The sequence below is a fragment of the Eschscholzia californica genome, unplaced genomic scaffold (genome assembly GCF_041429995.1).
Source record: "Eschscholzia californica isolate CP2 unplaced genomic scaffold, dmEscCali1.0.p SCAF_4, whole genome shotgun sequence".
In the NCBI taxonomy this organism is placed as follows: Eukaryota; Viridiplantae; Streptophyta; class Magnoliopsida; order Ranunculales; family Papaveraceae; genus Eschscholzia; species Eschscholzia californica.
In genome coordinates, this window is record NW_028238461.1 from 53,547,035 (window position 1) to 53,562,660 (window position 15,626).

The 15,626-nt window shown below is 36.1% G+C and overlaps 2 protein-coding genes across 6 annotated transcripts; one reads left to right on the plus strand and one right to left on the minus strand.

Annotated features, from left to right (window-relative positions):
• Positions 1-230: 230 nt before the first annotated feature.
• LOC147546150 (Galactose oxidase/kelch repeat superfamily protein) lies at positions 231-13,265 on the plus strand. 5 transcript variants are annotated; one of them, XR_015239726.1, is made up of 18 exons: positions 231-472; positions 585-682; positions 2,954-3,092; positions 4,314-4,342; positions 4,534-4,630; positions 4,721-4,776; positions 4,871-4,978; positions 5,564-5,620; positions 5,996-6,087; positions 7,124-7,208; positions 8,350-8,502; positions 8,664-8,752; positions 9,653-9,820; positions 9,885-9,997; positions 10,312-10,402; positions 10,727-10,849; positions 12,084-12,140; positions 12,931-13,265. XR_015239726.1 is itself a non-coding variant. In XM_086673252.1 (17 exons), the coding sequence occupies exons 1-16, from the start codon at positions 414-416 to the stop codon at positions 10,784-10,786; spliced, it is 1,494 nt and encodes a 497-aa protein (XP_086529378.1). In that variant the 5' UTR covers positions 231-413; the 3' UTR covers positions 10,787-10,820; positions 12,084-12,357. The 5 variants fall into 5 exon arrangements, 1 of the variants encoding a protein (XP_086529378.1); XR_015239725.1 differs by having other exon boundaries at positions 10,727-10,820; XR_015239728.1 differs by lacking the exon at positions 9,885-9,997.
• LOC147546151 (uncharacterized) lies at positions 11,432-12,933 on the minus strand. Its single transcript, XM_086673253.1, has 4 exons — positions 12,542-12,933; positions 12,071-12,181; positions 11,824-11,904; positions 11,432-11,702 (listed from the first exon to the last, which is right to left on the minus strand). The coding sequence occupies exons 1-4, from the start codon at positions 12,791-12,793 to the stop codon at positions 11,619-11,621; spliced, it is 528 nt and encodes a 175-aa protein (XP_086529379.1). The 5' UTR covers positions 12,794-12,933; the 3' UTR covers positions 11,432-11,618.
• Positions 13,266-15,626: the final 2,361 nt, after the last annotated feature.

A 15,626-nucleotide genomic window follows, 5' to 3' on the forward strand; every position in this document is an offset into this window, starting at 1 on the left:
AATATTTCTTTTTAAAGTATTTTTCTCTAATTTTTGTTTTTTTTGTGTTTATCTTTTTGAAATTATCCCTCTCGAATAATATCACATTTTTATTCATAGTCGAAATTTAAAATCAAAATTTCGCACACGTACTTCACACATGTATATTATTTTGATTTGGAGCCCCGGTTGGAAATACGACGTTGGAATAGAGAAAAACCCCGGGATCCCACATTGGACTTGCTCTTGCATTGAAAAAAGTCAGTCAAATTTATTTGACAGTCAATATAACTACTGGCTTAGGTTTGGGCTTGGCGATCACCACGGGTGCTTATAAAGAAGTTCCCTTCTTCCGTTCCCGGGAATTACCACTTGATATAAAAACTTCCCTCCAACAGAAGAGAGAGAGAGAGATCATTTACCAGTGAGAGAAGATGCACTGGGTTCGAGCCGATTCTACCGATTTCAATGGAACACTTCCAAAACCTAGAAGGCAAGTCTTCATCTTCTTTGACATTTATTAGTCACAATTAATGATAAATCTATCTTGATTTTCCACAAATTGATCTTCCTCAACTCAACTGATCCTTTATTTCAATTTTCAGTGGCCACACTGCCGTCAATGTTGGCAAATCCAAGGTCGTCATCTTTGGTGGTCTACTTGAAAAGCGATTCCTTGGCGATCTAACCGTTCTGGATACTGGTACTTCTTCCATCCCCAATTCTCATTTTTGTTGAAAAACCTAGTTTTTCATTTTCTTCTTTATGAAATTCAATATGATTCCATGTTGTTTTCTGATTAGGAGTACAGTTATTAGGTAATTTATGTTTTTTTAATTGAACCTATTAGGTAATTTATGTTGGCTTACAATCTTGTTCACTTTTAGATCAACCATTCTTAAATTATAGACAATAACCTTAAACTAGAGAGGCAACAACCTTTGGTTGAAGTGGTTACCAAGTTGGTTTTCACCCTCTAGGTCTAGGGTTCAAGACACAAAATCTTACCCTTTAAAGTATGCTGACATTAAAAAAAAAAAACATAAAATAGAGTGAAGTTTTATGGACCTAACACAATTATGTTCAAGCTCACACAGAAAAATCTTGGATAGGTCACCCAGGTTGGGGTCCATAAGCAGGGACAATTGCCCTATGAAGATTTGCTTTTGCTACGGCTCCGGTGGGTTCCCTTAACCAACACCACTTGTTGAAGGAACTGCGAGTATCTGACAATTATTGACTATTAGATACGAGTATTTGTTATTGACTGAGGAAAAGTTAAGTTTTTCTTTTGGAGTGAACTAAATCGATCCGTAGCATCGATTGTAATGACATACGGTATATCCTAGTTCAATGGTTTATATTTGCCCTCTTGAATGTAGTGGTAGTTCTAGACTTCTAGTGTGTAGATTGACTTGATCGAGCACCCACATAGATGTAGGTATCTTTCGTTTCCTCCTAACTAAGGAAGTAACATCTTAACTGAAGAGTAGAAATCCGAGACAAAAATTAATTAACATCTTAACTGAAGAGTAGAAATACAAATCCGAGACAAAAAAGTATTGCTTGTGCTGCCTATGATGAAACCCAGTATGGGGAGTCATTTGGCAGTTGGCACCATAGAGCTGATTGTTGCCGAGTTGGTCATGTGGCTGTAGAACACGTTTCAGTTGATTCCTTCAGGTAATTGGAGGCCCTTGATGTTACTGTTACAACTTTCATACAGTTATAATAAGGGTAAAAGTGGTACATAAGTCAAGTATTCCTACCCAAGATACAATCAAGGAAATATTCTCATATATATCTCCATAATATGGATACACTAGAAAATTAGGATTATTTCTATGTTTACGTGATTTATTTCCAACCATTGTAATTCTCTTCTATTATAAATAAATATGGAGGTATATGGTTTTCCTCATCCAAAACCTAAATCTTTCAAGTTACATCTCCGTATGATTAGGAGAACCTGAAATGTGAAGTTGAGTTATCAAGATATATGGTGTGAGATAGAAATTTGGTAACTATTATTTTCTGTATGTTTAGTGAACCAATACCGTATATTTATTGAAATGATAATTCAAAAAATCATTTGGAGCCAATTTTGTGTTGGCTTCAATTGCTGATAAGTGATGTTTTTTACCCACATAAATCACGGGGCAGAATATACGCATTGCTTGGTTTGCCATTTACAAGTGATCTCAACCACAACTTTGTATACCTAGCCAAAGATTTAAATCTTTGACCAAAAGTTTAGCACTGTTATTTAGTTTCATTTTTTCTGTTTTTCAAAGATAGGAAGTTGTAAGAATAAAACAAGTAGAAGTAACATATTAGATTGGGAGATTACTTATGTCCATCTAAGAAATGATTAAAACAAATATTTATTATTGTTATAAGAAACAAGATCGGTGTTTGTACATGGTTTGCTGCGCTTAGCACTCCATTGAAATTTTCGTGCTTGGGAGATGTATAACTTACCAAGGTGGTAAGACCTCCTTTTACACTTCGAAACATATTTTAAGTTGTTTCAGTTTTGGTTTCAGAGATTTTCCCCTTCTATTCTAGCTTAACTGAAACCAGTAATTTTTGTGCGTACACATGGCTACGGTTCAGCTTAATACTGTCATGCCAGTTGTTTAGGTTGATGATGGGGCTACACAAATTTGGGGACTTATTTTCTCCTTTGTGGATGGGAGACAGGAATAAGATGTTGAAGAATTTAATGTTAGTTGCCACGTCAAATGTTTCCTCTTTGTTGATTTCTCTGGGAAAAAACTGAAGTAGTTTCATTACCATAATACAATTGTTGTTAGACTTGGACATTTAACAGTAGCATCCATCTGTAGTATCTCAAGTTCCTAATTTGTCCCACCTCTTTGAAGGCGCTCTAATGCTTTATATTTGGCATAAAGAGATAATATGATGCCGCATATGCAATTATAAATTGGTTTGAGTTTCTGTGATGTCGCAGAGAGCAATTTATGGTGTCAACCTGAATGTACTGGAAATGGGTCTGATGGACAAGTGGGTCCGAGTCCTCGAGCCTTTCATGTTGCTGCTGCCATTGATTGCAATATGTTCGTCTTCGGTGGGCGTTCTGGTGGTAAGAGGTCCGTTATGCATTATATATATATTTTTTTGAAAATTTGAATGAATATATCCAAAAAGTGTCCGGGGCACAGGATATCATTTTTAAATATTTAGATCCTAGATTATCATTTATGTACTATATCTAAGCTAATTATAGGTTTACATACCCTTTGGAGTTTGGACCATAGAGGAGACTGGTGATAATTCAGGGGCAGTCTTATGGAGAGTATGATTGATCAGAGCAGTGAGCCTTAAATCATGATTCTGAAGTTTTATCCTGTTGGTACGAAGTGATCAAGAAATGAGCAGCCCGTAATTTATAATGCTTTTACTTGTTAAACTTTGGTAGCGAAGAGCTTATGCGAGTTTTAGTATGTTTCATCTGGATTTGTTGAACATCATTAACCAAAATTAGCCAAGGACTCTTCATTGCATTGTTCTTACAAACTCGTGTCACTCCCTTGTACAATATGCAATGTTCAACCACCACATCTGAGTAGACATCGGGAGTCCAAGGTATGATTTCCTGGCAAAGGAGATTATCCTTGCAAAAGTTATCCGGTTCAACATATTACTCATACGTGGATTAGCAGTCGGGAAATATCTCAAAACTTTTCTCATTTTCAAATTTATGTTCCTCATTCATTAATCATTAGTATTTAAAAATTTAGAATTTGCTTATTTCTTGTGATATCAAAGCATCGCCATGTGATCTCCATAAAGGTTTATAAGCATGTTCAAATCATATTGGTCTTTATCTCAGATAAATGCATCCTGTATTTGAACCTAATGAACTCCTTCTGTACCCTTGCATGCCTTCTGGGCTGTAAGATGTTTCTTCCTCACATTTTTTTTGAACAGTTTGGTTTAATTGAGAAGAGAAAGAGGATTTACAAGGGACCCTTAGGGCATTGACTGCATTTAGACAAAATAACAAAAGATAACCAAAAGGTCCCAATTCTCCACCCTATCCGTGAAGGTTTTGTGTCTCGCCCATGATATTTTCTACTCCAGTGATAAATGTGTCACTTCGAATTAAAAAGAATAGAATCACTGGTTAAGCTTTTCCCCGAGAGTATGTTATCGAAAAAGTGATTCATGAGATACCCAAGGATGGAGAGCTCCAAGACTTAGGTGACCGAAACATGCACGTGGTATAACCCAAAATTTCTAACCGTAGAAAAAGTTGCTTTCATTAACATGTTCCCTGCCTATGCTGATGAATGAATTTTGTTTGTCAGGTTGGGAGATTTTTGGATGCTCGATACTGGTAAGAATAAGAATACATTTAAGTCATGTAGTACATATTTTGTGGTCCATATGAATTTGTTCATATTGTCATGCCCCATAATACACCGTGGTCTGGTACTACAAACCTGTGAGAATCTTGAGACCTCCATGTTGTGCTACTACTATACATACTATTTGGTTGTCTATAATTCATTGCTGCATTCATTGTAGATATTTGGCAATGGTCGGAACTAACTAGTTTTGGTGATTTACCCTCACCTCGAGATTTTGCTTCTGCTTCAGCTATTGGAAACCGAAAAATTGTTATGTGAGTAATAGTACATTTAATACTTTTTTTGGTATCTGCCTGTCCCTTGTCGTGACATTTTAATCACAAATTGGATGTTGTAACTTGTAGGTATGGTGGTTGGGATGGTAAAAAGTGGTTGTCAGATGTATATGTCCTGGACACAAGTAAATCTGCTATTTTATTCTTATCATCTTCTACTCTGTAACTCATAATGATAATGAGCCTAGTTGATATATTGTGTGGTGTGGCCTTGGACAGTGTCACTTGAGTGGACTGAGTTATCAATTTCTGGATCTTTACCACCTCCTAGATGTGGGCATACAGCCACTATGGTTGAGAAACGCTTGCTTGTCTTTGGTGGGAGAGGTAAATTTTTGAGTATCCAGTTATATTCTTTTACTGCTTATATGTATATATCTATGGAAGTTCATAGCATTTATATGGGTGAGTTTTATTTTTGGGGTGCAAGAAAATGTGACTTGAAAAATTTAAAGCGTAAACACATTTTGATGAGAAGGCAATGAGAGTATATTTTTTTTTTGTTGTCTTAGATATCATGCCCTCTACTTTTTTCTTTTTAGCATTTGGATCAAACATTGCTACACGTACACGAAACACAGTAACCTAGATTGACATGTTCTGGTCTTAATACGACTGCGTACAGATATCACGTAAGATGTACAAAGAATCTCACATTATCATGTGGAAGTATTGACTGGACACTGGAGTTCCGGTCTTTACAGTGTAGACTTGATAGTGAGGGTAGTCTTGTGGTTCTTTTCTTTTCAATTTTTTTCCTTTCGAATAGTATTTTCTCTTCCATTGCTTTCGCCTCCTATCTTCGACTTTGTATTCGTACTCCATCTTAATAACAGATGAAAGGGAAGACATAAAATGATGTTAAGCATTGAAAATTTGTTTAGCTGACAGTTATTTTATGCACTTGGTCAGGAGGCGGAGGACCAATTATGGGTGACTTGTGGGCTTTGAAAGGGCTTGTTGATGAAGGTAATATTTAATGGCCCAAAGCTTTTAGAATTGATATTTGAGTTATTGTGTCTTCCTTCAACTAGACAACTAGTTCACACCATGTAGGTTTGTGATTTTTGTAACATGGTCCGTAATTGGTTGTTTTTCTATGGAAACGCTTTGTTTGGGTTTCAAGAGGCAATCTGGGTTCCATCCCGATTCACATTACAATTTCAATGTTCATGCAATATTCCTCTATATATAGGAATACCTTGAAATTTAAGGGCATGAATTCATACTTTATAGTGACCACATGAACAGGCAGAAACATATTTGAATCGTCCTTGTTATAAGGTTCTTCCTACTTTTTTCTTTCATTTCAATTGTGGATCTTGTTTTTGTTGTGGAAGGAAGAGAATGAAGCACCAGGTTGGACTCAGCTAAAGCTTCCTGGTCAACAGCCTTCTGCTCGTTGTGGCCATACAATGACTTCTGGAGGACATTATGTAATTATGTCTCAACAACCTAATCTACTTTATTCTTTATGTTTGTTCGTCTTCCACCTGTTTTATGGAAATGAGTTATTTGGTTGTAACTTCTGTGTACGCTTTTATCCCACATATTTTCTTAGAAGTTCCTTTTCACGCAAGTGTATCTGTGCAACCGATAAGTAGAAGTTTTGTATGAGGCCGAAAAACCAAAAACCAGTGAAAGAACCAACTCGTAACTGTAGTCCATGTTTTACTGCAATAGTCTTTGGATACTGTAAATTTTGCTTGTTGAATAAATTAACATCAACCAGAAGTAGCCCTTTCACGATAAGACGAAAAATTGAATGCGGGGCCATTTTACTCAAGACCCGAGACAAATGAACTGTTAATGCTTAGGAATTAAGTAGATGGCCGGCAGAGGAAATGAGAGAAACATCAGGATAACTATTCAAGTACCACGGTTGACAAGATCTCATATAATACAAACCCATTATATCATAATTCTTACATGGCTTCCTGGGGTACTTGGAGGGTTTGAAGGGTTATCAAGTGCTGATGGGTATTTAGGGGCACTCCCCTTTAGCCTTGCACCTATGTAGTCTAGCATTAAGGTGCAAGTAACTTGTTATAATAACAAACATCTTGGTTGTGAGACCTGTTCATTCATATCTCATAGTTTGATATAATTGGTTGATTAGTGGACGTGAATTTCCACCAACAGAATGATGGAAATTGTATGAACCTGGAAATTTCAAGTACTCTGTTGCAATCTCTTCCTTCAAGAACTAGCTAAACAATTTTTCAGAACATTAGGATATTTTGCTTCATTTTTCTGCTAAACATATTTCCAGCTTTTCTACTGATTGAGTCCCCCTTTTCTTGCAAACTTAAAATCTTTCTGGTACATGTTTAGAAGAATATTTCTATGTACCCAAGATGGTGTTAAAGGTACTTGCGTGTGACATAAAGGAGTGCAGTTAGTTCTCTGTGCTATGTATATCTGTAATATTGTTGTGAGTTGTGACTACCCAGAATTCATAATGTTTTGCAGCTTTTGTTATTTGGAGGGCACGGCACTGGTGGTTGGTTGAGTCGATATGATGTTTATCACAATGACTGCATTGTCTTAGACAGAGGTTAGTCCCTGTGAGACTCGTTTGCTTCTACACTTTTTTGACTCGATGAAATTGAAAGTTCGGTCTTTATTATGTAAGTATCACCAGAGAGATTCTCACTTTCAGGGAAAAAAATCAGAGAGATTCTATTTTTAGTGATTAGGTGGGAGAGCGCCTGATTCTAATGTGAGGGTTATTGCTAATAATTGCTTTCGGGAATTACGTTATACATTTTCTTTTATATATTTTGCAACTGCATAAGATTGGATTGCACTTACTCAGCATTCAACAAGTCAAAACTTGAGCCTGAGTGAGCCAACTTCATGTCTAGCTTAATATATACATTTCAAGCCAACGTGAGGTACAATCGAGAAGACTCGTGTTTGTTAAGTTGAACCAGAGAAGAGATGGAGAAAAATGGAAGGGTATAAGAGAAAAAGATAAAAAAAAAAAGAAAAAGGACTGGAGAGAAAGATCTATGGATGGTTCTAATAGAAAAACTAGAGAGGAATAGGGTTGAGAATTGAGATGAGCTTGTGACAATCCAAGTTTTATTAGGTTAGGGTTAATGCTTTTGCCTCCAGTTCCTGGGGCTTTACAACTACTGTTCTTTCAGTTTAGGATGTAGCCTGTCCAAGCTGCAGTCACAAAGTTAATTGGGTGCTTTTGATACATGGGGTTCTTTTGCACCATCCAGGGTAAGAAATGAAAGCTAGATGGGGACTACGATTAGACCCGACTAGTTAAGGACAAATATGAGCTTGTCAGCCATATATATATATATATAAATGAGAAATAGTCCTATATACATTTAAGTGACCTTGTAACAAAAAATATCATAAAAATGACATGAATTGAATTGATGGTTGCTTTGAGTTCATATGCATTTGTTCATTCACAATTGTTCCTACTAATGGGGCAATTTTATCAAATGATTGAAATGATAAAAGAAAACAATGAAGTTTAACCACAGAAGTGGGGGATGGGGTCTAGTCAAGACTAGTCGGACACTTTAATAGCATAGGATCAGTGCATCTTCACTATGGTCCAATGTGACACAACCAATAAATATGTGGTAACATTATGCCTACCTTATCATTTTTGTGTTTGGTTTTCTGTCGGTCTCTGTTAAGATTCTTATATGACGTTCCTTTTGCTCTAGTGTCTGTTCAATGGAAGCGTTTATCTACCAGCAATGATCCCCCCATCGCTCGGGCGTACCACTCTATGACTTCCATTGGATCACGTTATCTTTTATTTGGTGGTTTTGATGGGAAAACTACGTTCGACGAGCTGTGGTGGTTAGTTCCTGAAGGTAAGGCCGTTTTTTAAAGAACATATTATAATCACTGTGCAATCTTCATGCATAGGCATTAACTGGTCTAGGTTTTCCAAAATTTGTTTCGGAGGCCTTTTTGGTTATGGTTCTGTATTATAGCTTATAAACTTCTGTTAACTCTTGAACTTGATTTGTAGATGACCCAATTGCTAAGAGGTTGCAGACATTACCTCTAGATAATCTTTCAGAAAGCAAGGATGGGTCAACAAAGGGAACTGAACTCAGGGTAATAAATCCATCTGAAGGACCTTAGAATTTAAGATGATGCTTCGTACATTGATATTTTACTTGGTCAATTTTGAATTTACTGCTCTTCAATTTTTTAAAGGGTGGGTGGGGAAATCTGATGCCCCAACATCTCATACTAGGATATTTTATGGTAAGTTATTAATGCATACTTCGAAGTCTAACATAGTGAGACTGGAAAGGGGTCATGAGTATGAATTGATGAACGATATGGTGATGATTTGATGCATATCCTGAGTATTTCATATTTATTCTGTCAAAGGGTGACAAATGTTTGCCAATGTTATCCTTCAGATCCTGAGGCAGGTAAGAGACTAGGATACATCAACCCCGAATTCCTTTTTTTTTTTAAACTTGAAATGTAAAGTCATAAGTCAAAGCTAGTAATGAATAATCTGATGGCATATCTGACATTGTGACCCCGTTATCTACTGCCATTGACAAGAGAAGGCATATAGCTGTTCTCATATTTACTGGAGAATATTGATTTTGATAGTTAAATTACAAAAAAAATATTCAGAAAATCTTGTTCTAGTTTTATCAAATTTGGATGGTAAAACAAGATATCTGCCAGCCTAGGTTGTAAACAAAGATGATTGAAACTTGTATTGCATTCGGTGATGGCTTAGTTCTCTGACGGTTGAGGCCGAAGTGGTCATAGAAAAGGTCCTCATGTATTATGGAGCTTGAATATAAGTAAAGTTTGTGGCCATCATAAACCTTCGTGGACCTTCAAATGTAGTGTATATCAAGCTCTACATGTGGGACTTTTTCTGCATGTATTCTTAAATGCTAAAATAATAAGATCATTGCAGTGGCGATAGCAGTTTGAAACTCATTCACTAGTATATTCTTTACATATGTTTCATGGAATGAGCAGAAGAAAGAAGATCCAATTGCAGAACTTCTGCAAAGACTAGAAATCCCAATTTCACCCTTTGCATCTGAGCCTGTCATAGATGAAATGCATGACAAAGGATTTCTAGAACTAGCATCAAGGCTGACTGGACAAAGGGTATCCCCTAATGATCAGGAAATCAACATTCAGGTAAGCTTGATAATTAACAGTTTTATTTCGAGGAACAGTTCAATAATTAATTACTTTGATGTAGTTGGTACAGCCAGTTCGTGATCACTGGCTAAATTCTACACCAAGATCTATACCATTAAAAGAGTTAGGGCCCTTGCTTCGAGACTACAAACGTTTGGTCGTCCGTCACCATTTGTAAGCTTTCTGCTTTGTAGACTTTACTTGTTTCTAGTTGATAAACGACGAAAGTAGATGCTAATATTGTTAGTTGTAATAGGAACCAACATGAAGCTTCATTTCATTCTTTTAATTCAATTTTTAAGAAAAGGAGTAACTGCTCATAATCGTGGTTTAATTTCTTATAATGGACTACACACAAACAATTTGGAAATTAGAAACTATATGATCAGTCTTCACACAAATGTTTCTACAAACTGCTAGCAGCAAATGAGAAATGGCAAACACCCATTAATTAACGAAGTGTACCCTGATTTCGTTCCCTATGGCAGAAAAAGTGTTGGAACCGATTTTGTGTCTTCGGATACTGGGACTTCTGGAGTGGAGATCTACTCCTTCTATCATATCAAAACTGCATCTCAGGTACTAGTCTATGAAATGCCACTTCTTATGTCTCCTTTATAGCTGTTAAATCATTTATCGCAAACTCCTACAAGAAAGGTCTTGAATTGAGGATCGAAATAATCTCTAATCTCTATGACCCTACGACAACCTTTGAATGTTAAAGACAACCACCAAGGGAATTTAAATTATCTGATAGGGTGTAGGACTATATTCATAATTCATCGTTTTGTTATGTGTGATCCAACTTGAGTTATATAGTAATTATGATTCCTTGGATTTTAGGATTAAGTCCTCTCCCCCACCATATTTGTCTCATTTTAGTTGTTTGATTGATGCTGATAGTTGCGTATGGATGATATCCCAAAGCTGCTGACTGAGTATAAATATCTTCTCTCGACGTGAGGAGTGGTTCAAGTCTTCGAGACGTACTCCAAATGTAAGTGAAAGGGATTCAGGAGTTCATCTGTGAGTTCTTTCATTAAGTGTGTGATATTTTTTACTAGTGAAAGTTCACTTCATTCGTCAATTTGTTTTATCAAAATGAATCAATATACACTGTCAAACTGCTTCATGTAGGCGACACGAGATGATTCAAGTGTGTTTATTTTTTGTTCGGATTTTCTTTTCACAAGGTAGATCATTTTCACAAACAATTGTCCATTTACTTCTGAAGCAATCATTTGTTGGTTGAAATCAGGCATAAATTCCTACCAAGAAAATTGAATGAAGTATTGTGAAACAGGCTGGAAATAAGTTTCTGTCCAGAAAACCCAGATTGATCAGCTTTTGGTCTTCTTCAACCCACTAACCAGACACCGAGACACATTTCTCTTATTGATCATGAATGCTTAAAAACAGAATCATATTGTGACAGAGCATAATAATCAAAATAACTAACTATTGATTCCAGTTTTTCAGAAGTGAAACATTACGAAAAAGAATTAGGAGCCTAATGTTGGTATATAGTTATATTATAATCAGCTTTCTTTGTAGTTCACCTTCTTCCATATAGGATTTATATATGATTGGTAGGATTAATGTAAATAATTTTGAGCAGTGTTTCCTTAAATGTATTAGCAAACAGATCAGCTCCAAAGTGGAGAACTTAATTACAAAACTAAGGTTAATCCATTCAATAATCCTTTTCTTTTCTAGAAATGGAACACAGAAATTACACCTGATACCCGAAAATACTAAATTCTTATTAGTAAAAAAAACATAGTAGTTGTGTCAATCAACAGTGGTCCATCAGGGAATCAATGTGTTTTCCCAGCTCCTCCAGCTTCTTCATCCTTGCTCTTTCACTTTCACTTACCAGCTGACAATTACACATTATAAATAATCATCAAACATATCTTAAATGGAATATTACGAGAGAAAATAAAACAGAACTGCAGAATTTTATAACGTCGGAATTAAGATGCTTTATGAAGACTAACCTCCATTAATTTAGCAAGAAGTTGTGTTTTCTCCTTGTTCTTTTCGTTAACAGCATCAAGGGTTTCTTTGTATTCCTTCTCCTGTAACAACTCATTAGTCAGACCTACTCTTGTGATATTTTATCAACATTTTGTATCATTAATTATATAAATCTAACAAAATAATCGAAAACCAGTTATGTTTAACTGTTGATTAGGTATCTAGCAGTATATGTTTTATTTAAAGGAAATTAAGAAAATGTTTTACCTTCTTCTGACAGCTCTTCTCAAGTGGCTTCAACTCGCGGTTAATGGTATCAATCTTCTTACGCAGAATGGTAACTTCTTTTCTCTTTGGGTCAGCCAGTGCTTCAAGTTCCTATTATGAATTTATGGTTACAATTTCGCATGAAAGAAAGAAACATCGTTATGCCAGTTTTTATTGTTACAGTAAATTATCAGAAAACCGTACTTATTATAGATAATTAAGCAAGACAAACTTAGTACCTTAAACGCAGTCATTAATTTAATATTCCAGGATATTACAATTCTGAAGATAGTATGATATTATCTTTTAGATCAACCATGTTGCTGTCAGATTATTTGTTTTGCTTTTGTATTTCCATTTCGATTTCAGTGATGCATATCTTATTTTAGTATTAGCATGAAACATAATTTCTAACTTATTCCAGCTTTGCCTATCGAAAACAAGAAAAGAAGAGCTGACGAGAAAACTCACATGTCGAATTCCAGATAGGCGCTTGATTTCTGATTCTACACGACCTAAATGAGCGTGAACTTTCTCCTTCATCTCAAACTTTTTCTTCTCTATCTCTTCTTCTCTTGCTCGAAATACAGCTAATGCGGTTCTTGACGTTTCCTCATCTCTATCTTCTGTTGTTTGGCTTTCACTGAAGCTAATATTACCTGAATTCTGAGCTCGATAAATCTGTGACTCTTCCTGCTCCAATTTTTGCTTCAAACTATTCATCTCTACTAGCTCTGCTGCTGCAAACAACCCTAGATCTTTTCTTTTGTCAATCTCTATTAGTATATCTTCTTATTCTTCTTTAAAATTTCTTTTGCTTTTACTTTAAAATGATGGGGTTTTTCTTTTTCTTATTGCAGGTGATTATGAAGTATGAACAGGGGTAGCTTTAAAGGTCTTCAGCCTCAGATCACACTACCTTTCTCTCTATAACAAAATTACAAAAAGCATAAGGTGAAATTACAAAGATGCCTACCAACTTTATTTATTGATATTTTAGTCACAAAGTTAGTTGAGAATTTCAACTTTGATTATTGAATAGTTGCTCAGAAAACCCTTCAACTTTTTCTCTACCATTTACCAAACACTTCTTATCTGACAGGCTTTTATTATTGTATTTTTTTTGCTTAAAAGTTAAATGTGTATGGTTCAACATTTTATTTTTTTATGAAAACTTGGTGGAGGATATTAGATAGATCTACTCTTGTGAGATTGTCATTCTTACTTTTGTACATATACGGTACGTAAGGATTTCCCATCGTTTTCTAGGGAAATCGAAGAATCAAACTTAGCTCTTCCCAATGGAAAGCAACACATTAAACCGCCTTTCAAGTTCAACAATGATATGACCGCCTATAAGTCAAAAGCCTATTCCAGACTTCAACGGATCAAAGACCTTTTTTCTTTGGTCACTTTTCTTTCTCTTGATGAACTTTCTCACTTTAAATTTGGGTTCTCCATCCCATTTAGGTTTGGGGCAGGCTTGATCTTTTAGGTGGTTGTATCATTTTTATATAAAGTTTGGATTTCTCATTTCTTTTCCCATCGCTTACACACACTCTTAAAAGAAAAAGAACTTCCAAATTCTAGATCAGTTCTATATAGATGAAGGGGAGAATAGATGCGTCCTTGGTAATTTGAAACCGGCCTCAACTTTTCTTTTCCTTTATGGGTTTCTAAAGAGATGTTCTTATTTTCTTTTGTAAGCTTTACTTTTTCTTGTGCTTTAACTTCGGTTTGTTGATGAGTTTGGCTGGTCAGTTATCAATATTTCACTTTTTATCTTTTTAGTTCATAAGAGATTTCTTCCTCAAGAGAGGTAAAAGAAGAGCCCCATTGCTCGGCCAACCAGCTTGCCGAGGAAGCTGTTAGATGACTGCCATTGTGGTCGGTCCTGAGGTTCAGATTGAGTTTGGGGGTCGGTTTAAGGATCGTATCAAGTTTGGGTTTGGGCTTAACGCTTGGGTCGCTTTTGGCTTGGTTTGGGTGAGTAGATGGGATCTTACCCAACATTTAGTAGAGACTGGGAGCATTGAAAAATTGACCCCACATTAGAAAGGCTAGTTGGTTTATACACTTCACATGATGAGAAGTTACATGGCCGGATGGCCCCATGTGGGCTGGGAGTCTATATTTTCGGGCCCTCATACTTGGCCCACTGTCTTCCTGGTTGGTGTCCTGACGACAATTAGGGGCATAGCCAGGCCCACCTAAGGGGGCAGGCCTAGGTTGGGTCGCTCTTCCCATCTTGTTGGCCCAAACACTAAACTAAGGGGACACAAAATCGAAATTGCCTTGTTTCGAGTTTCCCTAGCAAATTCATCCATGGCTTCCAGTAAGTTCATCAAAATTTGTTTTTGTCACTTTTATAGCCCGGTAAGCCCATCCTACGGTCTCACCTAGCTAGGCTGACCTATATGATAACTGGGACGGCTTGACCGGACAATTTTAATGGCTCAAGCAAGTATCTTCGTAAATTAAACTTAAATTTGGAGGCAAACGTCTCGAGAATTATAAAGTAAATACAAAATTAGTAGGGGAATATCTCGAAGTGTATAAAATAAGAAGAGACATGATAATACTAGTAATTCACACGGGGAAGGGGTAAGGACTTCTCCGTGAATAGAAGGAAGTGTAAGGGTCAGGATGAGAAATTACAGAAATAATTGAAGTGGAGAAAGGTAGACAGAGACGTACCTGGAGTTCCCCGCCTCGAATTCAACGTCTTGAATGTTGTGATGAATCCGGTCGTTAACTACTCATCCTCGGTTAAACTTATGGTGTGTTTGGATGGCGGAATCATGAATCCGCGGATTCATGAGTCCTTGGAATTCATGATTCCACGGATTCATGAATCCAAGTAATAATTTTTAGCTTGTTTGGCAACTAAGAATCCTATCATTTATTATTATTTGAGTATTTTTAAACGTATTTAGAAAAAATATGATTTTTGAAAAAAATAATGATTTTGGAAAAAAATAATAATTTTGTAGAAGGAAATATTTTTTTTGTTGATTTTAAGTTTGAAATTTAGGTTCATTAATTCAAAATCCTAGCAAATCCTAGGGGGTAGGGTGGGATTTTGGTCCAATACAAATTTTGGAATTAAGAATCCTTAGGATTCAAGAGTCCTAGGATTCTTGGTAGCCAAACAGACCAAGGATTCATGATTCCTACCAAATTCCACTTTTGATAGGAATCCTACTTAGGAATCCTGCAACCAAACACACCATTACTTAATTTTGCTAGTTACTCCAAACCTCCAAAATATTTGCTCTTTCATCCCTTCATATATATATATATATACACACACACACCATATGGACAATCCTAGATTTCCATTTTCAATTCGGATTTCTTTTCTATACAAAGGATTGATTGCATTTCTCAAATAGTTTTTCATCACAAAGTGCTGGAGGTGTCAATTGGGTTGGGTCACCCAAGCTAGATCTGGTTAGTGTGAAGCGGGTAATCATTCTAACCAGCATGCTAGGCCGACAAGACGAAGCTTTGATAGGGACCGGTGTTCTAACATTCAAAAACTACCTAAAAGATC

What these genes read in the sequence shown, in the direction of transcription:
- LOC147546150 (XM_086673252.1), top strand. Translation starts at nt 414, where the DNA reads ATGCACTGGGTTCGAGCCGATTCTACCGATTTCAATGGAACACTTCCA. An exon ending in TTTTTGGATGCTCGATACTG is followed by an intron (nt 4,343 to 4,533) that starts GTAAGAATAAGA and finishes CATTCATTGTAG; the next exon opens with ATATTTGGCAATGGTCGGAA. An exon ending in GGAAACCGAAAAATTGTTAT is followed by an intron (nt 4,631 to 4,720) that starts GTGAGTAATAGT and finishes TGTAACTTGTAG; the next exon opens with GTATGGTGGTTGGGATGGTA.
- LOC147546151 (XM_086673253.1), bottom strand. Translation starts at nt 12,793, where the DNA reads ATGAATAGTTTGAAGCAAAAATTGGAGCAGGAAGAGTCACAGATTTAT. An exon ending in GCCTATCTGGAATTCGACAT is followed by an intron (nt 12,182 to 12,541) that starts GTGAGTTTTCTC and finishes AATTCATAATAG; the next exon opens with GAACTTGAAGCACTGGCTGA. An exon ending in TTCTTGCTAAATTAATGGAG is followed by an intron (nt 11,703 to 11,823) that starts GTTAGTCTTCAT and finishes TGTAATTGTCAG; the next exon opens with CTGGTAAGTGAAAGTGAAAG.